Here is a 20,313-nt window from a genome sequence, read left to right as displayed (position 1 = left end):
CTGCAAAGCTGAACAGACAAGGCTGCGCGTATACTCCTCAGGTGATCTAGAGGTACAGATGTACACTCTGTACGGAGGGTACACATGATATACGCAGTATTGGACTGCAAGTTTACTCGCAACAGCCGACTCGAATCATATGGGGCTCCATCCTGATCATTTGCGCTTCACGGGGATGGCGGCGGACAACTTGAATGTTGGCATATCAAGTCAACACCAACAACAATACCTCGGCAATCCGAAGTTGATTCGTTGCTCTGTACAAGATTAAAAGGAAAACACATAGCACTTCTCCAAGTATACTTGGATTACTAATTAGGGGCCCTGAGAATTCGACCAGCCTTTACCAGGTACCTTGACTGCTGTAGAGTTGTGATGCGCCTGAGGCTTAGCCTAACCCGGGTTCGTGATCCCTCGGCACGGCGTTTTCGATACGAGAAAGATTCAGCCGCGGCTGGACTGGACTCGTGAACACAGGTGACAGTTCGTCCCAGAAAGGCAATTCAGCTGAGCTTGGAGGAAATTTGTTTGCAAGCCACGGCAAGCTTAACTCAGGAATACGAAGTAGCGAACATGGTGTAGCCTATCAACGAGTTTTCTGGTAGTCAGAGAAGGAGGTCGCGACATTGAAATTGTCCCAACCGCATTAGGATATGACAGCAACGACTACTAATAGGCCAAGATACCTTAGTTATCCAGCTGGACTCGTGCAGTGACAGTCTAGCTCCAGGTCGCCACCTATGTGAAGGTACTACTTGCGGAGTTCTATACCCTAGGTATTGGCTATATAACATGGCTTCCGCTCGAAACTACTAGTATCCTCTCAGGTGCTTCTCTTACTTGTCCCAAGGCATATCCCAGTGCCAACTTGACTGTACGTACGACATTCCTAAACTCTTGTAAACAAGACGTTCAAGCCTCCAAGAGAATAGAAAAATGGAAGAGCCTTCACTACCGCCACCAATCCGCCTCGTGTGCGTCGGCGCACACCGCACCCTAGCACTGCAACTCCTGGAACAGCTCAAGCCGCATTACACTTACTGCGCCATCCTGACCACGGTCGAGCCGACACGGACATATTCACCAGGGAATTTGAATTTGGTACTCGACGCACTGCACCCGGCTCCGGCGGGTGTCATTGTGGGAGGAGCGTTTAGCGACGAAGAAGGCGAGGAAATCGCCAAACTTGTAGCGACAAAGAAGACCGAGAGCGGAGCGCCGATGGAATTCATCAAGGTCCCCACTGGTACAATAGAGGGAGAGGGGCCTGCGGGTCTGCTAAGGAAAGTCAAGGAGTTATTGTACGAGAAATTTGGTCGCCAGTGCTGACAGCGGATGCTCGCATGATGTAGCCTCATATATTGCCAGAAATGGTAAGATGACGGAAGCAAAGGCTGCGATGAGGAGGCCTCGTCCAGGAAACACCTTCACTGTCATGCTTTTCTCGACCATCACCTTGTCCAACTTTATTCTCGTTATCACCTGAGGTTTTCAGGCTCGTTACGCCCACTTCCCAAGCACACTCATCACAACGAAACCCGCCACCAAACTGGCCAGACCCAGGCATATCTTTCCAAAGCCTGCATTCTCTGCCGTCATATCCCCACCGTCAATGATCCAGTCCCTCGCCCACATGTCTACAACACCAACCCAGACCAGAATGCCGGCAGAAACCGCATCCAATGTGCCAATGGTGATGATCGTAGACTGGTCGTTGCCATTCCATTGGTTCAAGACACCCACTCCAATGGCCATGCCGAGCGGCGTGATCAGGGCAAAAGCCAGGGCCATGGGGAATTTGGTACGCCAGAACGAAGCGGTCTCTTTCGGAAGCAATGCGATTCGCGCGCCAAGAGCAAGACCTTCGAAGAATTGATGAAATACAATGACGACGAGCAACGTCTTGTAAAAGGAATCTCCGGCAACAACCAGAGTCAAACCAATCAAGATGCTGTGGAAGATTATTCCTGCTTCCATAACGGACACTGACAACTTCGAATTTGGATTGGTAGGGTCAAACGGCGAGCCATGGTTGTGGCCCAGATTGGCCAAGCTATGCGAGGCTGTCGTAGCTGCAGAGTCCGGTGTTGGCCCCTCCGCTTTCGTGGTCAAATTAGTAGCGTTGGCGTATGCGCTTGAGCCAGTGTTGCGGCCTCGATTTCTGGCAACAATGATCCGGTGACCGATGTATTCAAACAGAAACGACATGAAGATTCCTGCCATAACGATTGCAGATGTTGTAGCCTCGTAATCAAGAACTCCCAGACATTCGTTGTTGAACATGAGAGACGCATGGGTATAGAGCTAGATATCGATTAGCTTTAATTCCAGGACCAGGCATTCTGCTGCTTACGTGAACGAAGGCCGTAGAGACAATCACTCCCGTTCCGAACTGCTTGACCGTCGTAAAGATAAAGGAGTTGACGTTTCGAGATGGTACTTTGGCAAGCAACATGGGCGCAAAAACGCCGATGGAGCTTGTAACTAGGACGACAAATAACGTCCCGACCCGAAGGCCCAGGTTATAGTCTCGGTCCTGAACCTCACAGGAAGCAGAGCTGGTGGTGCTCTCGGATCCGCCAACCGGTACGCAGTGTCTGCACGTGGTCAGCAAGGACGGACTTGAAGTGCAGAGGCGGGGGCCCTTCGAATGACTGACTCGACACCAGCATGGAAATGGCAGTCCATCTCTACTTCGTTTTCCGAATCATCGTGGTCATCATGATCATCATGGCTATCACTGGATACGGACACTCCCTCAGCCAGAACCAAGACTTCCTCTCCATTGGGCCCCAGACAGTACTGCTCAGCTTCGTGCGCGTGGCAGTCGGTGTATTGAGCTGGTGGTTCTCCGGTGGCAGTTGCTGTCGCAGAGATGAGGACTTCGTTCCCTGCACCGTCGATGCAGTATCTGCGGAAGTCAGAGAAGGCTCTTGGATCAAGTTCTATAGCTTACGTTTGGGTTTCATGAGTATGACAGCCAGTCACGGCCGTAGTCTGACCTGACGTTGTCGTTGCCGATGCTGTGACCGAGGCTGGAAGGGTCGTAGTGTCTGATGCTGTGACCGAGGCTGGGAGAGTCGCCGTCGAGAATGTTGTCAATGTGGACGCTAAGGCATATGTGGCCAGAGGCGTCTCCTCCCCATCAGGACCGTAGCAGTATCTTAAACAGTGTCAGCCAAGAGAGAACGGCCTGAAGGGGATTCCACGTACTCAACCGACGAGTGGTTGTGGCAACCTGTGTAGGTTATTTGTGCGGTAATAGCGGAAACCCAAAGAAATAAAAAGAGCGTGCTGGACAACATCGTGATTGATGTCAGGACAATGCAAGGGGCTTGATCGATATCTCAGGACTGGGACAAAGCGGTGGAATAGATATTCTTCATGAGTAGAGCAGAGCTGTCGTAAATTCTCTGTCTTGAGAATGGCACCAGACACGGTAATGGAGTTCAAATAATGGTCGCGAGCTCACCTCGGAGAAAGCAAACTTCTTGCTTTTCACTTTTCCGTTTCTTTGACTAAGTGGATCTCGACAACAGCGACGCCGGTGTGCCGGTAGCCACGAGGCCAAGATGCAGAAGGGAAAGAACTTCGGCGAAGACGCCGATAGCCAAGCAAGAGAGACAGCTCTCTCAGCGAGCCAAGACGACCGTGATGTGACTCGACCAGATATCCTGCCGTTGGACTGGTAGAAGCAGAGCAGTAGTGGAGTGATCCAGCATTCGCAGGTCGATAGACACATTAAGGTCCTCACTTTCTTCTCGGCATGGAAGCGGAGCGGATTTTGCTTGGCATCAAGGTAGGTGGAATCTCCGCCGTCCTGTGTCCTCGAATATCGGCACGTTGAAGATTTCTGGTGTGCTCTGTACCTTTGCAAGGACGAAGAAGGGAAGTAGAAGACGACATAGTTCTTGTTTCATGGGGCGAACCTGTGATACTACCTCGTTGTCCTCAACTTGGCATTTCTCGGCAATCATGCAAGATCTTCCTCGTGGACATCGGATTTCTCGGCTAGGACCTTCTTTGCAGAGGCATTCGGACTATATTCTTGCTGGACAAGGGTCCGGCGATTCAATAGTGTAAGAAAACTCTGTGAAAGTCGAGAGGACGAAGTGCGTCAATGATGGTGGACCTGTGTTAGCTTTGGATAGTTGAATGCGATGTAATCATGCATACGACCGACCGATTGAGCAAGTCAGCGTCGAACATCACGAGTATATAAACCTGCTTCCGAATCAGCATCCTGGAGTAGAATACGCACCACCTCAGCAATTCTCTTTCTGTTCCAGACACTTAGTCACCTGTTCCATCATAATGCCTGCTCTTCACAACGCCCTTCTACTTACCCTGGCAGCCGCTGCCAGTGCAGCTCCAGCACCTCTGATAGCACGTCAGCAAGCACCCATCAATACCACATCCGAAGCTTGGGATACTGGCGCCGTGACAGAATTCCCCATCCACTCAAGCTGCAACGCAACTCAGGCTCGCCAGATTGCAACCGGTCTCAACGAGACAATTGAACTGGCAGAGCATGCCAAAGACCATATTCTGCGATGGGGCAACGAGTCCGAAATCTATCAGAAATATTTCGGTGACCGCCCACCGTATGAGGCTATTGGCGCCTATGAGATCATCGTCAACGGAGACAAGAAGAAAATGCTCTTCCGCTGCGATAACCCCGATGGAAACTGCGCTTTGGAAGGTAAGGCCATGTAACTCCTTGTGGTTGAACGCTTGCTGAAAGACTTCAGGCTGGGGAGGTCACTGGCGCGGTGAAAACGCGACTGATGAGACCGTCATCTGCGACTTGAGTTATGAGACTCGTCGCTCGCTCACGCAGATGTGTGCTCTTGGATACAACGTAGCTGATTCGCCCACAAACACATTCTGGGCTTCGGATTTGATGCATCGCCTCTACCACATCCCAGCAATTGGAGGAGATTACATCGGCCACTTTGCCGACGATTACCATGAGGTCCTAGAACTTGCCGAGGGAAACAACACGGACTCGACCCATGACAGTGATACTTTGCAGTATTTTGCACTTGAGGCATATGCCTATGATATTGCTGTTCCCGGAGAAGGATGTCCAGGCGAGCACAGTGAGCATGACCACTCAAGCGATGCATCGGCAACTGCTTCTTCTGTCGGTACCAGCGCAACGGCTGCTCCGGCGCCAGCCTCAACGACAGGGTCGCCAACCGTGTCTCAAGCCCCTTCGACGGCCAGTCTGCCTGCGGTAAGTTGAATCAATGGTCTTTCAGAGAGCAACCGTGCTGATGATTTATGACAGAATTGCCACACTCACGAAGGTGGAGATGTTCACTGCACATAATTGTCAGCCAAAAACAACCCTCCGAAAAGAAGTCCGTCGAAAATAGTCCATAGACCTAGTTAGTCATAGTCGAGAGCAAGAGGTGCCTTGCTGCTACCCCGCCACAACGGCCAGTGCTGCCTTAATGCATCCCCATTCACACATATGATATTGGCAAGAACAAGAAGTCATTTCTGCCTGGCCGAAGCGCCTCTTTTATTCGCGATTGCCAAACAATGAGAGAGGTAGTACTAGACAAATCAAAGATAAATGTAGACCTAAGAAGGAGTCGTGATACTAGAGACTGTCGATGGTGTCGAAGGCTGACAGCGGAAGAAAAGTTGCACCATCGGCAGAGTTGCCTAACCGGGATATGCCATAGCATATGGTATGGAGAGGCAGTAGGTGGTTATCCGCTATCTCTTTGAGCCTCATCATGCCTCGATTGCATCTCTTTTCGTGACCTTGAAGGTTCTTGGCTTGTTAATACACCTGCTCCTACGCATCTCACCATGAGCGTCAGACTTCATCCGAGAGACGCTAACCTGGTAAATAAACGAATGCAAGTCTAAAGAACACGGCATCGTCACACCAATCTGAAAATCGCCCACCATTTATCAGCCCGAAACAGCCGCACATTTGCAGTACTAGTAAGAGTAACATTAAACATTGAATGTTCACAAGATCTCCTTTCTTCACAGCACCAAAACCCCGACACCAGCAGCGACCAAAAGTCCCTTGCCCACCGCAACCACGACAGCATCGCTTCCAGTATCCTGGCTCAAGACTGAATTACCTGTCGACGACGACCCACTAGCTGTCGTGGTAGCCGATGTCACCAGCCCTCCGAACCCACTCGTCGACGTTGCCAGCGAGAAATCCGATGTAGTCGTGTAGTCGGAGAAATCATACGTCGATGAGGAGAAGAGACCGCTTGAGCCAGAGCACGATGATGAGGTCGACCCCTAAGACCAAGATTAGCCGCCAGACCTTCATAAGACGGGCCTGTGAGATGACGTACAGGAGCGCAGCACTTCCCAACAGTGCTGGAGCATGTATATCCGGAGGTGCAATAATCTATCACTTGCGTCAGCACATGAACCACACCGGCTCAACGATCACCGAGATGCACTCACAGCCATCCTGGCAACAGACTTCGCCGTCTTCGGGGTTGTAGCATGAGTCAGTGCCGCAAGCAATATTCCCTGCACCATATGTGTCGGCACAGCTGCTGTTCGATGAGCCACTGCTACCACTACTCCCGCTGTCCGAGCTGCCAGTGGAGTCATCCGGACATGTATCATATTGTGGGTCGTCGGGATTGTAGCAGTGGTATCCGTCGGCGCATTCCAGGTATCCTGAGCCAAAACACGACGTGCATGTTGCGCCGGTCTGGGAGCAGATGTCGTCGTAGCCACTGCTGCTAGTTGAGGTTGATGTCGAAGCGTCCGCGCTCGTCGTATAGCTGCTGCCCGTATCTGAGCTGTCGGTCGAGCAGGACTCAATGCCGTAGAAGTCATCTCCGGGGAGGTAGCAGAAGATACTGCTCCCGGGGCAGAGGGTATATCCGCTTCCGAAGCATTCCTCACAGGATCCTGAGCAGCGCTTGTCCAAGGATCGCGTCATGAGTTTGCTCGTCGATATGGGAGTGCGCGTGCGACCAGAGGTCAGTCCTTTGACTATGGCATCCTCAGGCTCTTGCGCGGAGGTGAGGAGGATGAGTGAAGAAATGCAGAGAGCTGCTTTGGTGAACAACATCTTGAGGATGCAGAATTGAAAGTGGAAAGCGAGTGACTGTAACGAGCGACTGGTTGAACACGGAAAACAGAGTTGGAGGAAAGCAAAACCAACAATGAGGGAAAAGGGAAGTGCGGGTAGTCAATGAAATACCTTCTCGTATAAAGTATGTTCTGGGGTCAGCCTCACGGCGCCTTCGCCAGCCTTGAATACGGATACGCCGTCGTGAGATGAGTTCTCATTTCCTTGCCCTGGGTCATGAGCCGAGAGACTTATTGATGGCCGGCTATGCATCGTCGCGACCCAGACGCAGCTTATTGGTCACCACGATGCTAATATTTCTTTCTTTAGACTAGCTAGGCCTTGCACTCTAGCATTTCTTCCCGCTGGAAGTAAGAAAAAGGATTTCCAGCGTGGCTCTGGGAGGTCCTAGCCGGGTGCAACTGTGCCTCAGCCCAACCGGGTTACACAGGGCTGAATAGCGTGGTCGTGGTATTCGGCTGGCCACCAGCGCAGCCAACGAAAGCGAGCAGTAAAATTGAGTCGACGATCCTCGCTAATCTTTTCATGCTGGTCATGGGAGCCGGTGTCACAACAGCCTGACCGTGCCTGACCAAGAAGGGATTGTGGTTGACAAGCATAGCGAATGGAATGCGGAGGAGAGTCTCTCGACCCTTTTTTGCAGCCACAAAAGAGCGCCATCAAGGCCCAGGGGTAAAACTTCTTGGCCTGGTGCTTGGCGAGTTGGGGGCGGATCTTGGCAAAGCCTTTAGTTCAAGATCAGGCTGGAATATGCAATTTTTCTGCCTCGTAGGGTGCACCCTGCATTGTCAGCCGATGCCACATGAGAACAAGCAATCCCGAGACACCATGACAATTGACATTAACCTGCAAAGCTGTATCCACGTACGTCGACAAGGCTGTCATGAGCCCTGAAGAGTCAAGACCGGGTGACCGGTGGAGGTCCTCGAAAGTCCCCAATTGGCGGTTCCCCCGTTCAGTACACTAACTGCGGCTTGTCCATCTAGATAGCTGGCCCTAAGCTATAGCGTCTGGGACAGAGAGACTTTCAATTTTCGACCGGTGTGAGTAACAGAAACTTCTCTCTCCGAGCAGACGTCGGCGATCTCTGCCACAATAGGCACGTGGTTGCTAAAGCACGCCCTGGAACATCGGCACGAGTGATGGGTCTGGAGAAAGACTGCGGCTCTTGGGTTGATTGTCAGGTCATGGCGTGTTTCAACTGTGCCGGTGATATGGTCAGATCGAAGTATGTAGGACCGGATACGTGAGATCATGGCTTCACATGTAAAGCACTCTGAAGAACGTGAATCGGTGCGCCTTGTGGTTTGTTATTTTGGGTTGCATGCCTTTCACGACAGGTTGATTTGCAGATCTTTGAATTCTTTGGTCCTGTTGGTGATGGCAATCTCGACCGGTAATCTCTCCATGCTGCTGGCCCCGAAGAAACCATGGACCCCTTTTGTGCGACCAAGGACATAGCTGGCATCCTTCGGCTCAGCGATCGGTCCTCCATGGCAGAGAATAATGATGTTGTCGTTGATTTTGACTGCAGCATCTCGTATGTTCTGGATCAATTCAACACAGTCATCAAGTGACTTTCCAGTCCTCGCACCAATGCTCCCCGAAGTCGTCAGCCCCATGTGTGCCACCAAGCAATCTGCGCCAGCTTTGGCCATCTGCTCAGCCTCGTCGACATTGAAAACGTAGGGCGTGGTTAAGAGATCCAGCTTGTGTGCCTCGGCGATCATCGCCACCTCTTTGTCATATCCCATTCCTGTCTCTTCAAGGTTTGCTCTGAAAGTGCCGTCAATCAGGCCAACCGTCGGGAAGTTCTGCACTCCACAGAAGCCCATACTTTTCAACTGTTGGAGAAATTTTGGCATGATCCGGAAGGGATCGGTACCGCAGACTCCAGCAAGAACACCCGTCTTGCTGACGATGGGAAGCACCTCACTTGCCATGTCGACGACCACGGCATTGGCATCGCCATAGGGCATGAGACCGGCTAGAGAGCCTCGGCCTGCCATACGGAATCTCCCTGAGTTGTAGATGATAATCAGGTCGGCACCGCCTGCCTCGATGAATTTGGCCGAAAGGCCTGTGCCCGCTCCTGCTCCGACAATGGGCTTTCCATTTTTGATCAGCTGGCGAAGGTGAGATAGAACTTCTGATCTGGAGGCCGGTGGCGCCATATTCGCAGTCGTCCAAGCTGTACAAGCCGTACAAGCCGGGAAGTTCTTATTCCACCCTGGGTGTTGAGGAAAATAAAATGATTCACCGTGTCATCAACGATGCCGACGTCATTGTTTGATAGACACCTGCAATGAGTGACAGTATTGCGGGGGAAGGAGTAAATACGAGTCAAAGGAGGGGCAAGCACCACGAACCACCTACCAAATGCTCCTGGCTTCACACCTGCCCGTGTCCCATGCTGCAGATCCCTGCATTCGAGGGAAACAGAAAGTGATCTGGTTTTGTCTCATGTCATCAGTGAGTATCCTGCACCTCTTCCATCATATCTGAAAGTAGTCTCGGCAAACAACGTTCCCACCATGCCAAAGCCTACCATTCTCATCGTTGGCACCACTGACACGAAGCTCGATGAAATCCTCTATCTACGGCAAAAAATCCTAGCCCAGGATACCTGCCAGACCAAGATCCTCGATGTAAGTCATACACCGGGGAAATCACCAGCCTTGGAAGAGATCCCTCAAGACGAGATCATCGCGCCATTACGTGAACACAGCTCGTCCCTGAAATCCCTTTCACGTGGTGATTGCATATCCAAAACCATCGAACTATGTCTGCCAACAGTCAAGAACCTTGTCACCCAAGCCCAGATCCTAGGAATGGTTTCCGCGGCAGGCAGCAGTGGCTCATCGATTGCAACAGCCTTCATGCGTGAGGCTTGCCCGGTTGGCTTTCCTAAGCTCATGGTATCGACCATGGCCAGTGGAGATATCAAACACTACGTTGAAGAGACAGACATCACCATGATGTACAGCGTGGTTGACATTGCGGGCATCAATTCAATTCTCAAGCGGATCTTGTCCAACGCAGCCGCCGCGATCTCTGCAATGACGGTTTCATATGCAAAATCCATTGTCGACCCAACAGCAGCAGAAATGAAGGGCAAACGTATCGCTATCACCATGTTCGGAAATACAACACCTTGCGTCGATCAGATCCGGCGTATCCTCACGTCCACGCCGCATGATGTCTCAGAGTATGAGATCTATGTCTTCCATGCCACCGGGTCTGGTGGACGAGCCATGGAGCGACTTATTATGGAGCGACAAATTGACGCCGTCATTGATTTGACAACCACCGAGATCCCAGATGAGCTCTTCGGTGGAGTCCTTACTGCTGGCCCGAATCGACTTGAAGCAGCTGCAAAAATCGGGATCCCCACGATCGTTTCCGTTGGTGCCTGCGATATGGTCAACTTTGGTCCCAAGGACACCGTTCCCGAGAAGTACAAAGATCGAAAATTGGTGGTGCACAACCCAGCAGTCACGCTGATGCGTACTACCGTGGCAGAAAACAAGAAGATAGGTGAACATATTGCATCAAAGTTGGCTACTCATGCCACAAATCCCGAATCGATTCGAGTTCTCTTGCCGGAAGGAGGAATCAGTATGCTTGATGCGCCTGACAAGCCTTTTCATGATCCTGATGCCGATACCGCCTTGTTTGAAAGCCTTGAAGAGGGGCTGGAGGGTTCGCGAATTGAGGTCGAGAAGCACCAACTCCATATCAATGACGAGCTTTTCGCTGGTCACGTCGCTTCAGCCATCCTGGAGGTCATGCGCGTCACACCAAGACAATACAGGCTCAGCAACCTGAAGAGAAGAAAATGGTCCTTCGACCATGGTGCGAGTGTCATGCTAGCGAGAAGGAACAGTCAGATTGAAGTGCCTGATGCAGTTTGACCGACTCGGGTTGATGGCGGGTGAAGGAGGTTGGAGGGACCATTCTGTTTGGCATGTGAGCTTGTTTGTGTAACTCTATGCCTTCTTTTATCAATACCCACAGCGAAGGACACTAGTGCTACGCTTCCAGTTGAAATACAGGAGCTCGATCGCTAGAGATAAATTGCAGCGAAAGTGAGGTGAAGGTGGAAAGTGTACCCGAATGCCTTTGTGCAGCCCTCGAGCCCTGTAGCCTTGTTCCCGGAAGTGGAATAACTCATGCTCCGTCAAGGCTGCGCTAATGTAAATTATCACGTGACTGCTCTGCTCTGCTCTTGACCTTCAGCACTTTTCCTTGCGGCAACTTCCAACTCAGCACTCCTCGTTCAATCTCTGTAGAACTCGCTTCAAGATGCCTCACGCCGCACCCTCTCGCGTGCCTCCCACAGCGACCTCCGACCTAGAAGCCGGGGCGGTCCTCAAACTTGGCGAATTTCAAAATGAAGTCACCTTGAACCTCTCGGAAGCACGAATCATTCTACAAAAGACCCTCGCGACGAGAGCTGCACGAGGTGGTGGCTTCGAAGAGACCGAGACAACAGCGAAGACCCGCGACTATCTGGAGATCTTTGCCGTCTTCAAAGACCTCGCCGAGGCTCAACAAGTCGAAGGAATTATCAACTCGTACGGTGAAAATCTGGAACGTTTCGAAAAGAGTCAGCTGGGAAGTCTTGTGCCGACATGTTCCGACGAGGCGAAAGCCCTGATTCCAAGTCTGGAGAGAAAAGTTGAAGAAGGCATCGTCAATGAGGAAGAGCTGGAAGGCATTTGCAGAGAACTGCAAAGATTGAAGAGACAGGCACAACTATGAGACAATGATGACATTACGGGTTATGGGCTTTGAGCCACCTCTACGCCGTTCACATTACAATGATGAGAAGACATTCATGCGGGAAGTGGGTTGGGAATACCAACACCAATACCAATCGCGTCTCATAATGCGCAGGGTCGATAATCGACGTCAGCTCTAGCGACGATTCTTCCACCCTCCTGCGAAACAGCGGTCGGTCCGTATCTACGGCCTAAGCAAATGCACCTTGAGCTGCATGCGGCAGTTGCATCACCTTACAGGCAAGCTGGATCGTCCTGGATAGCATCTCCCGCCTGTCGCACTCGAGATATGGACCCCCTGATTAGGAGGCTGAAAACCAAAGCAGGCCTGTCTGGTTCAAAACTCACGAACTGCCACCGCCTGAGCTTGTTCTCACCTATGTCAGTATCAGACTAGTGTTCTGGCTTCGCACTTTGGATACTTCGTTCAAATTTCCTGGCGCATGGCATGATCAAGCACTACAACTCGAACTGCATTCGAGCGAGAATGAATGATGAACGAATGTTGAAGACAAATGTCTACCCGCTTTCACGATTATTTATGCTTGTGCTGTGCTACGAAGCCTGTGCATTTCTTGTTATCACTTTGCCCACTTTCACTGTTGGGATCTGATGGCGGCCGCGTATTTCCTTTGCGTTCTCACACTGTGTCGAGTCCACTGATCTCTAGATCTCACTGCTATGTTGATGTCTCGCAGTGATCACTCCTGTCCGTTTGCTCGAGGCATTATATCTTCCACCGCAAGTATCTCTGTCTTCCTAGCACACCTACCCCCATCCTTTTGCGTGTAAATGCCACGCAGAGAAGCGTTCTCTCACGCACCCAGCACGCGGTCACACGCACACACACACGCCCGAAATTTTTCTTTGGTTTGATCAGTTCTTCTTTCAGCTCACAACAACAAATCCTGCGGCTTGAAAACATGTCCTATCGCGATTACGGCACCTATGCAGAATGGCGCTACAGACTAGACTCGAGTTCCAGCCCGCTTCGCCCAACTTTTTCTCCATCTCCACCTCGTCGCCGTCGTTATGGTAGCCCGGATTGGATGGGCAGCAGTCTCTCTCCAAGCCGAACAACAATTCCACGATTCGGTGGGTCGTCTGGACTCGGCGACTACGATTACTCGTATGGGACCTCGCCGATCCGAGGAGGAACAAGACGACGCAGTCCCTCGCCATTATCTGAAGCACGCCGAAACCTCTATGGATCATCCCCGAGCCGGTCACGCAGTCGTCGCGCTCGGCCCCGCAGTCCATACAGCCGTCGTGGCTCTCCAAGTCCGTACTACGATCGTCACCCATACGTCAGTGCAGCATCACGAAGTAGGACCCCATCGCGTCCCAGAAGCAGAAATAGAAGCAGATCGAGTGGCCTCGGCATGATCTCTCGTGCTGCTCTTGGAGCAGGGGCGGGCTTCTTGTTGTACCGAGGCGCGGAATGGTATAGAAATCGAAGTCGTCGGCGACGATCATCGGGAAGCAGCCGCGCCCGCCAGCATAGGTCGGCTACCAGGAGTAACGAAGATGACAATAGCACGGCGCTTACACGATACCGACCTCGATCTCGATCTCTGAGCCCGGAATCGGACTTGGACTTCGATGACAGATACTATGGGTCCAGCGGCAGACGTGGAAGATCGAGATCGCGTAGCCGGAGCTACAGCAGGGACGGTTACCGAGGACGAAGTCCGGACTTCGGCAGGCACATGGACGACCAGTCAGGCTACTGGTCGCCCGACTAGTAAGCTGGTATGACGGACTGAGGGAAAGGTGGTACTTGCTGGGCGGATATCTGTTGGATACCAGTCGGCTGCAAGGCAGAGATCGGTTGGGGGAGACAAAGGCTGATTGTTTGTTTGATGCGAGCTGAGCTGGTGATGGCGGTGCGGTGCTGGCGAGTGGCTGGAACGGAGCCATGCTGCTTCCTGGCGAGTGTGCTCCTGGCAGTTGGTTGGATTCACTACTTTACAAAGTGATGTGGTCTGGTGACTACCACTGCCTGCCTCGGACCAGTGAATGCCCCAAGGAGCTTGGACAATGGTATGTTGTGGTGCGAAGCAGTTTGTTTGTACCAAATCATATCGAGCTTATCAGGTTTCAACTCTGGCGGAGGCGAACACTGTTGATAGGGCTGGAAATGTGCCGTGCGATGACCTGATAGCTGATACTAGTCCTACTGGGTACGCAGCTTCTCTCCACACAATAGCAGTGAATCCACTCATCGGCCAGAGTGAGAACTGGCTTGAACCGCAAACTCCTCCGATTGACAGCGTAGACAATGCCGGCTGGTGCTGGAAATGGAGCGGATGTAGATGTTCTGGGCCGTGCAAGCATGTGCGGCCAGTCGACTGTCACATGGTGTTGTTCTTTATTCCCGGTGACTGCCTGCTGTACCCAAGTGATAGAGTGACTTTGCCTTGCATTGCCGCCGCAACGCAGGTCGTCAAGACGCGGTAGAGTGATCCGTCAAGGTATAGGTGAAGTAACTAGGCAGCGGAGTTGACTGGCCGGGTCGACATGACGGGTGAAGCCTATGATATCCTTTCGCGACAGATATAAAATGTCGTCTGCGTTCTTTCATATAACCCTCCCATCGAGAAGAAACAAAGAAAGTGCGCGAAAAAATTAGTAAGCTTGAATTTTCGACTGGTTTCGCTTCGAAACAACAAACAAGGAAAGAATTGCAGGACAGCAGCTTCTGAGGGAAACAGAACCTCACGATTCGAGAAAAACACAGCTAGAAACATCATCGGCTATAGCCTATACCGCAACAAGCGCAGTGAGTTGTACATCTCCACCTGCGTCGTGTACCTAGCTAACCAGATCAAGATCAGACGCCATCATGTCGGATGATCCAGAGTCAGAGTCAAAAGGCGAAGGAGTCGCTCAGTCACAGTACAAGACGCCGAATACAATGACCGCCGTCACGAAGCCTGAGCCTGCAGTCGTCGCTTCTGCTGTCCGGAAAGATGAAGCTGAAGCACGTGTTGAAGAACGCGGAATCGCGGGAACGGATATAGAGGACTTGTACTTGTACAGTTCTTCGAGCGCCGGGAGAGGATCTGATAGATGGGAGGTTGACAGCTGGGATCCGAATTATACTGCTGGGGATTACACCGTCACATGTTGCAAATGTGCTGTGATGTGAACGGGGGTCATGAGCGGTCGGACTTGGAGCATGGTATAACCCACGAGATCGTTAGGTGAATTGACTGAATTGATACGGTGCCTGAATCTTGGAGTAGTTTTGATGCCTTTTCGACCTGGAACCCCAATGTGCATTGATCATGCAGGCGTGGTCTACCACAGAGTATTCTGACGTCCTCCAGTTGACTCTTGTCAGACATCGACGAACATGAGGAAGGAGTCTCCAGCGCTAGACTTGAGGCCGACCTCACATCCTGAAAAGAGGTCTCCTGCTCATATGAAAGCCCGCTTCAAGCAGGTCCATACTATTCGGTGAAGACGGAGCTCGCAAGCCTCGATCGTGACAAGCGTTTGGATCTGGCCGGTCATATCCCGGTGCGCAGCCCTTGCCGTGCTTGCGACAACAACGTCGTGTCTGGCCCCTGCGCTTCTGCTACCTGACGCGGCAACCACCTTCTGGATGTGCACATGCCATACTACGAGTCAGGCGATTCCGCAGGAGCCTATTGAAATTGCACCGCACACATGAGGACTCCGAACCCATCCACCTTGTGCACGTTCAAGTAGGCTCCTCGAACTCTTAGACATGCTGTGTTACGCAGCATCAATTATCAATCGTCGACGTTGATGAAGACAGGCCTCACATTGTCGGCCGGAGAGTCGACCAAGCTAGGGCGCACAAAATGCGACACTTGCTGGCAGTCGAAAGCTGGCACAGAACATCTTCTTCTTTGGTGCAACAAGTCGCACATACCGGATCTCCATTTCCAGTTTCGGGTCGCCCATTCTAACTTCAGTGCCAATGTGGTCGGAAATGCGTTCGCAGACCTCTTGGTGCTCCTGCTCGTCCGTGGGGTGTTTGGCTTGGAACAAATAGAGGTGGATGAACGGCAGCTTTTGTGGGGTGTGCGGTACGAACTCGAGCTCGCGGCCGTGATAGACGCCCTTGAAGGCGTCAAGGAATTCGATGGCGCTCGCAGGCAGGTTCATCACATAGTGAGAAAATGCACTTGGCTCTACCAGTGTTCTTTCGGACTTTTTAGCGGCTTCTTCGCGTGCTTTCTTCTCCTCCTCATTCGCATTTCTCGATACTTTGGGTTTGGGCTTGAGCAAGACTTTCCGTGGAGTGTGTGCCAACTCCAGCGTTGCTTTGCGGATGAAGTCTCTCCCGTCCTCACAGGATGCTGTTACAAACTCATTGACTTTGTTGCGCAAGATGGCATCTTGTAGACTTGCATAGGAATCGGGGTTGAGGTCGTTTGCTCTGACAAAGACCTTGCGCTTACCTGCAGGTATGGCAAAAGGTCCTACCCCGGCCATAATGTCACATACCGCTTCTCCCTCTTGGAATGTTTCGAAGAGCCGTGCATGCTCGGTTCCAAGGCGAGAGTTCCAGTAAACCTTGCCGAAGTTGAATCTGAACTCGCAGCCTGATTCGTGAACGACCACATCTAGATTGTCTGGTCCGGCAAGGACTTCATAGGGAAAGGTTCGGAAGACTGATTCGGCGCCAACATCGAAAGTTTTGTTGATGACAGTGCTAATGGTCGGGTTTTTGTCCAGTAGCACCTGTCCGATCAAGTATTTGTAGGGCAAATAAGGTGTGCGCAAGTTGACATGAGCTTCCCAGTGTCAGAGCGTGCTTGATATGGATGTGCTTGTCAAAACTCACCAACGTGGCCAACTTGCGCGAAGCCTGCCGGAGTTTCCTTCTCTTCATCTGGAATCTCGGGAAGTATGGCTTCAAGTATGTTGTCTGAGAAAATGTCAGACCATGGGTAAATCACTCGCCATGCTCTCGCAGACTCACGTACGCATCGTCCAATCGTCATATGTTATGGTCAAATCGTATGTTCTCAACTTGGCCAGTTTGATCTCCACTAATTTAGCGATAGTAGGCGACCATGTCTTTGGCTCTATCGACGTTCAGCAAGGAAGTGGAAAGGGGATCGGGATCGTTACCCACCGTGGGCATTGATCTGTGGCGCCAGGAGGAAACACTTCGCGCCTAGCTTGGTCTCGTCGTCTCGAAGAGGTTTGATGGGATGTATTTTGAGCATATCCCCCGATTTCTCGAGTTCTTTTCGCACATTTGTGATCTGCTTGAGATCCGACACACTTGCAGCAGCCAGAGGAACGACTTTGCGAAAGAATGACTTGTCCAGATTTTGCATAGACCGGTTGACTGGCGGCTGAAAAAGTTCAGGCAGGTCAGGAGAATTCATATTTATTTTCCTTGATGTCGTGTGAATTTTGCGGTGATTGAGTCGCGGAAAAAGCCAACGATGAAGGCCTGCCATGCAAAGCACTGTTCATAGAGAGCGACGAACAACAACGAATCAGCAACCAAAATGCACACAATCCATTCAATCCAAAAGCTCGAAAAAGAGGAATTTAGTTGTCATATCAAGCGACTGGCCGCTTTACACTGAGTCCAGAGCGCTAGTCCTGATTAGTGCCCAAACAGTTGCCAATTTTCCTCCTCCATGACTACTACCTAAATTACTCGAGAACGATACGTAGTGACTTAAAGATAAGTCTTGAAGTCAGGTCCTACCAAGTCCTAGGACTACTACGCATTCGTAGATCCTCGGCTCCCGTTACAATAACCTGAGTCCCAGTGCTTGTTGCGTGGAGACCAGAGTCCAACTCGGCAGGCTCTAAATCGGTAGATAACTTTCCAGATAGCAACGACGTAGAGGTCCTGCCAGAAACTGACATCTTGCTGCCCGTCAGCTCAGCTCGTTTGTCCAGTGCCATTTGCCTAGACTCGGCGAATCGGCCTTGCTGACGGCGACTTTCCCCTAGTTTGTCCAGAAGTCGTAGCGTTCGAAGATGATTGGGACCAAAGGCTTTCCAGGTTAGCTGCAGGAGATGCTCCTGGAGATCGGCTGCGTCGTTCACCCGACACTGCGACCACAAAATGTCGCACAGTGCGAGCCCAACTCTCTCTGTTCTTGGATGAGTAGGACCCAGTAATTTGGTGTTGAAGTCCATCACAGTTCTTAGAGAAGCTTCAGCTTCCCCAAAGTAAGCACATTCGGAGTACACAAGGGCAGCTTTCGCGAGAAAAATTGCTCGCCATGGGTTGAGTCGTGTTTAGAGAGGCGGCCAAGGTCTGTTGCGCCTATTTCTATTGTTCACGAACTCTCGTTCGACCTTGTGATGGAGATTGCACACAGCTACCACGTGGGGTAGCAGCTTCCTGGCCAATTTGCCTTGGGGATCGACTGTGTTACTCAGAGGTGGAAGAGAGATTGAACGCGAGAGTGTATGCAGAGCTGCTTCGCACCAAATTGCTTGATCGGCCAAGGTCATTTGGGGTCTCTCGCGCACCCACGTGTTTACTAATGGGTGCATTGAGTAGCTATCAGAATTCTCATCGTAGTTAATCAATGATGACTCAGTGAGGACATGTAAGGCTTCACGGAGTCGAACGTTGAAGTCCTCATATAGAGTAGAGATTTCCGCATCTCGGAGGAACGTCAGAAGAATTTGTGGACTTGATATCTCGAGCTGTCTCTTCAAAATTGTCTCTATCATGGCATAAATTTGTCTCGGCCATGATCTCGGCTGCCATGCGGTGGATTGAGACGACGACTCTTCTTTGCCGGCTTTGTTGCCTTGATCTGAACTTTGAGCATCAGTTTCTCATTGCAACCCTGGATTTCTGGCTGCGGCTATCAGAAATTCGAAAGGGATATGTTCATGGTGTAGGAACGAGAAAAGCTTGAGCAGTTGTACTGCGTCTCGATATTTTTGCAGCTTTATGGCTTCCAGACCGCGAAATACGATTCATAGCTTGCATAGACCTTCATGTAGTCAGCATCATCATCAGCTCCGCTGGTTGTGTGTTGACTTTGGCGGATCAATTGCCAACTACGCTCGTAGTAGGAAACATAGTTGCTCAAATCACAGATCTTTGCTTTAATCGCTTTGCCGGCGTGGACGAGTGCTAGAGGTAGGGCTCCCAGTGTTCTGGTGATCGCTGACGCTAATCGCAATATGGTGGGCGTTCGGGGTTCGCGATTGTCGGCTGCTCTTAGTAGTAGTTCGTTTGCTTCGTCATGATCTAGTCGATCAAAGTGATAGAACCGCTGACCGATCGTTCCGTGCATCTTGACAGAGGGATTCCGTGTCGTAATGAGCGTTAAGCCTTGTTCACCATCAGGGAAATACTTCTCAATTTCTAGGTTGGTATCATCCGCGTTGTCGATGAGAAGTAGCCAAGGTCGATCACTGCTCGATAACCAGCTCTTCGCTGCGCGTTCATTTGGATCTGTCCCGCAAGCTTTGGCAATTGTAACGAAGCTTTGCTGGGCATTTCCCGGAGAGCTGGCATCAACGGTGAATACGCCCCAGAAGCTAAGCTGATTAGCAAGGGATATACCCATCAAGCTCGTGGACATCACCGTTGTTTGTTTTCCCATGCAAACTTGCAACAGAATTGAGTCTTGCCAGAACCACCGAGACCAAATATGACAAACCGTTTGGGCAAATAACTGTCGTCGAAGGATGAATGGGAGGCGTCAAACGCTTGCTTGAGCCCATCCAGGTACGTTTTCCTACCCGTAAAAATACTCGAAACTGCCTTTGGTGTATCGAAATGTTTGTTCAGAGGAAGGCTCGAGGCAACTTTGTTTGCGGAAAAGGATTGGTGTAGCTATGCTCGTCAAGTTTGGGCGACTTCATGGGATATAATAGGGACACACCATGTCTGTATCATCCAAGAGAAGGCTTGACCGTAGGCATACAGTGTTTGAACAGTTTTGCAAAGTTCTGATCGTGTTTTGCCAGACTTCGATATCTTCTTGCGACAGCTCTGACTGCCCTGTGGTATAGATTTGAGTCTCGCCCCTGTGAAACTGTTCGATTGATTTGTTTATCGACTCCAGATCTTGAATCTCCGACAATAGCGATCCAATCTCCTCTCTGAATGTGGCAGCCACTTTATAGACGTCATGTAAGTACTTGCCAAGTTGGAATGTCAATTGGAGTAGTGACACGGTGCCGACTGAGATGGAGAATGGGTCCATGGCTGGATACAGTGAAACGTTTTCAACCTTTCATCGGAATTGTCGACGCAGATCACCAAGATTATCGTGGTAGTGATGTTCTGCGGGAGTCTGGCATGAGGGGAGAAAGGGCGTACCTGCGACTATAGGACAATGGAGTGGACAGCCTCGTCTAGGTGATCGTGACGCGGTATTCACGCAACGCTCTGCAAATTCATGTCGGATGCGCGGGACGGAGCGTGGCCCGGATCTCGTGCATCGGACACTGGGG

General features: G+C 51.2%; 10 protein-coding genes across 10 annotated transcripts; 5 read left to right on the top strand and 5 right to left on the bottom strand.

Moving 5' to 3' along the window:
- Positions 1-673: 673 nt before the first annotated feature.
- PV05_04802 (uncharacterized protein) lies at positions 674-4,526 on the bottom strand. The gene is made up of 5 exons (XM_013461249.1): positions 3,214-4,526; positions 2,957-3,163; positions 2,660-2,911; positions 2,354-2,597; positions 674-2,304 (listed from the first exon to the last, which is right to left on the bottom strand). Exons 1-5 carry the CDS (start codon positions 3,303-3,305, stop codon positions 1,501-1,503), a joined length of 1,599 nt encoding a protein of 532 aa, XP_013316703.1. The 5' UTR covers positions 3,306-4,526; the 3' UTR covers positions 674-1,500.
- On the top strand, positions 719-1,449 carry PV05_04803 (uncharacterized protein). Its single transcript, XM_013461250.1, has 2 exons — positions 719-874; positions 926-1,449. Exon 2 carries the CDS (start codon positions 937-939, stop codon positions 1,327-1,329), a length of 393 nt encoding a protein of 130 aa, XP_013316704.1. The 5' UTR covers positions 719-874; positions 926-936; the 3' UTR covers positions 1,330-1,449.
- PV05_04801 (uncharacterized protein) lies at positions 3,864-5,689 on the top strand. The gene is made up of 3 exons (XM_013461248.1): positions 3,864-4,702; positions 4,752-5,239; positions 5,294-5,689. Exons 1-3 carry the CDS (start codon positions 4,156-4,158, stop codon positions 5,333-5,335), a joined length of 1,077 nt encoding a protein of 358 aa, XP_013316702.1. The 5' UTR covers positions 3,864-4,155; the 3' UTR covers positions 5,336-5,689.
- A 320-nt stretch (positions 5,690-6,009) lies between these two features.
- Positions 6,010-7,072, bottom strand: PV05_04800 (uncharacterized protein; the record flags this gene model as incomplete). The annotated part of the gene is made up of 3 exons (XM_013461247.1): positions 6,010-6,279; positions 6,336-6,391; positions 6,451-7,072. The coding sequence occupies 3 exons, from the start codon at positions 7,070-7,072 to the stop codon at positions 6,010-6,012; spliced, it is 948 nt and encodes a 315-aa protein (XP_013316701.1).
- A 1,352-nt stretch (positions 7,073-8,424) lies between these two features.
- PV05_04799 (uncharacterized protein) lies at positions 8,425-9,267 on the bottom strand (the record flags this gene model as incomplete). Its single annotated transcript, XM_013461246.1, has 2 exons — positions 8,425-8,937; positions 8,986-9,267. 2 exons carry the CDS (start codon positions 9,265-9,267, stop codon positions 8,425-8,427), a joined length of 795 nt encoding a protein of 264 aa, XP_013316700.1.
- Positions 9,268-9,485: 218 nt separating this feature from the next.
- Positions 9,486-11,028, top strand: PV05_04798 (uncharacterized protein). The gene has a single exon (XM_013461245.1). The coding sequence runs from the start codon at positions 9,628-9,630 to the stop codon at positions 11,005-11,007; it is 1,380 nt and encodes a 459-aa protein (XP_013316699.1). The 5' UTR covers positions 9,486-9,627; the 3' UTR covers positions 11,008-11,028.
- A 338-nt stretch (positions 11,029-11,366) lies between these two features.
- Positions 11,367-12,391, top strand: PV05_04797 (uncharacterized protein). The gene has a single exon (XM_013461244.1). It carries the CDS (start codon positions 11,399-11,401, stop codon positions 11,855-11,857), a length of 459 nt encoding a protein of 152 aa, XP_013316698.1. The 5' UTR covers positions 11,367-11,398; the 3' UTR covers positions 11,858-12,391.
- A 2,122-nt stretch (positions 12,392-14,513) lies between these two features.
- PV05_04795 (uncharacterized protein) lies at positions 14,514-17,392 on the bottom strand. Its single transcript, XM_013461242.1, has 4 exons — positions 16,994-17,392; positions 16,842-16,943; positions 16,700-16,783; positions 14,514-16,649 (listed from the first exon to the last, which is right to left on the bottom strand). The coding sequence occupies exons 1-4, from the start codon at positions 17,325-17,327 to the stop codon at positions 15,697-15,699; spliced, it is 1,473 nt and encodes a 490-aa protein (XP_013316696.1). The 5' UTR covers positions 17,328-17,392; the 3' UTR covers positions 14,514-15,696.
- Positions 14,723-15,028, top strand: PV05_04796 (uncharacterized protein; the record flags this gene model as incomplete). The annotated part of the gene is made up of 1 exon (XM_013461243.1): positions 14,723-15,028. The coding sequence occupies one exon, from the start codon at positions 14,723-14,725 to the stop codon at positions 15,026-15,028; it is 306 nt and encodes a 101-aa protein (XP_013316697.1).
- Positions 17,393-18,794: 1,402 nt separating the features above from the next.
- Positions 18,795-20,063, bottom strand: PV05_04794 (uncharacterized protein; the record flags this gene model as incomplete). Its single annotated transcript, XM_013461241.1, has 3 exons — positions 18,795-19,392; positions 19,464-19,690; positions 19,782-20,063. 3 exons carry the CDS (start codon positions 20,061-20,063, stop codon positions 18,795-18,797), a joined length of 1,107 nt encoding a protein of 368 aa, XP_013316695.1.
- Positions 20,064-20,313: the final 250 nt, after the last annotated feature.

The sequence above is a fragment of the Exophiala xenobiotica genome, assembly GCF_000835505.1.
Source record: "Exophiala xenobiotica strain CBS 118157 unplaced genomic scaffold supercont1.3, whole genome shotgun sequence".
NCBI classification, from domain to species: domain Eukaryota; kingdom Fungi; phylum Ascomycota; class Eurotiomycetes; order Chaetothyriales; family Herpotrichiellaceae; genus Exophiala; species Exophiala xenobiotica.
Note: the sequence above shows the minus strand (reverse complement) of the source record. Positions and strands in the feature narration are given on the sequence as shown.

Excerpts from the sequence above, each read along its gene's own strand:
- PV05_04803 (XM_013461250.1), top strand. The coding sequence starts at position 937 with ATGGAAGAGCCTTCACTACCGCCACCAATCCGCCTCGTGTGCGTCGGC.
- PV05_04802 (XM_013461249.1), bottom strand. The coding sequence starts at position 3,305 with ATGTTGTCCAGCACGCTCTTTTTATTTCTTTGGGTTTCCGCTATTACC. Across the intron at positions 2,912-2,956 it reads CATACTCATGAAACCCAAAC|ATACTGCATCGACGGTGCAG; the intron begins GTAAGCTATAGA and ends TGACTTCCGCAG. Across the intron at positions 2,598-2,659 it reads CATTTCCATGCTGGTGTCGA|ACACTGCGTACCGGTTGGCG; the intron begins GTCAGTCATTCG and ends GACCACGTGCAG.
- PV05_04801 (XM_013461248.1), top strand. The coding sequence starts at position 4,156 with ATGCGATGTAATCATGCATACGACCGACCGATTGAGCAAGTCAGCGTC. Across the intron at positions 4,703-4,751 it reads TGGAAACTGCGCTTTGGAAG|GCTGGGGAGGTCACTGGCGC; the intron begins GTAAGGCCATGT and ends GAAAGACTTCAG. Across the intron at positions 5,240-5,293 it reads CGACGGCCAGTCTGCCTGCG|AATTGCCACACTCACGAAGG; the intron begins GTAAGTTGAATC and ends GATTTATGACAG.
- PV05_04798 (XM_013461245.1), top strand. The coding sequence starts at position 9,628 with ATGCCAAAGCCTACCATTCTCATCGTTGGCACCACTGACACGAAGCTC.
- PV05_04797 (XM_013461244.1), top strand. The coding sequence starts at position 11,399 with ATGCCTCACGCCGCACCCTCTCGCGTGCCTCCCACAGCGACCTCCGAC.
- PV05_04795 (XM_013461242.1), bottom strand. The coding sequence starts at position 17,327 with ATGGCAGGCCTTCATCGTTGGCTTTTTCCGCGACTCAATCACCGCAAA. Across the intron at positions 16,944-16,993 it reads GCCACAGATCAATGCCCACG|AGCCAAAGACATGGTCGCCT; the intron begins GTGGGTAACGAT and ends GAACGTCGATAG. Across the intron at positions 16,784-16,841 it reads ATATGACGATTGGACGATGC|ACAACATACTTGAAGCCATA; the intron begins GTACGTGAGTCT and ends ACATTTTCTCAG.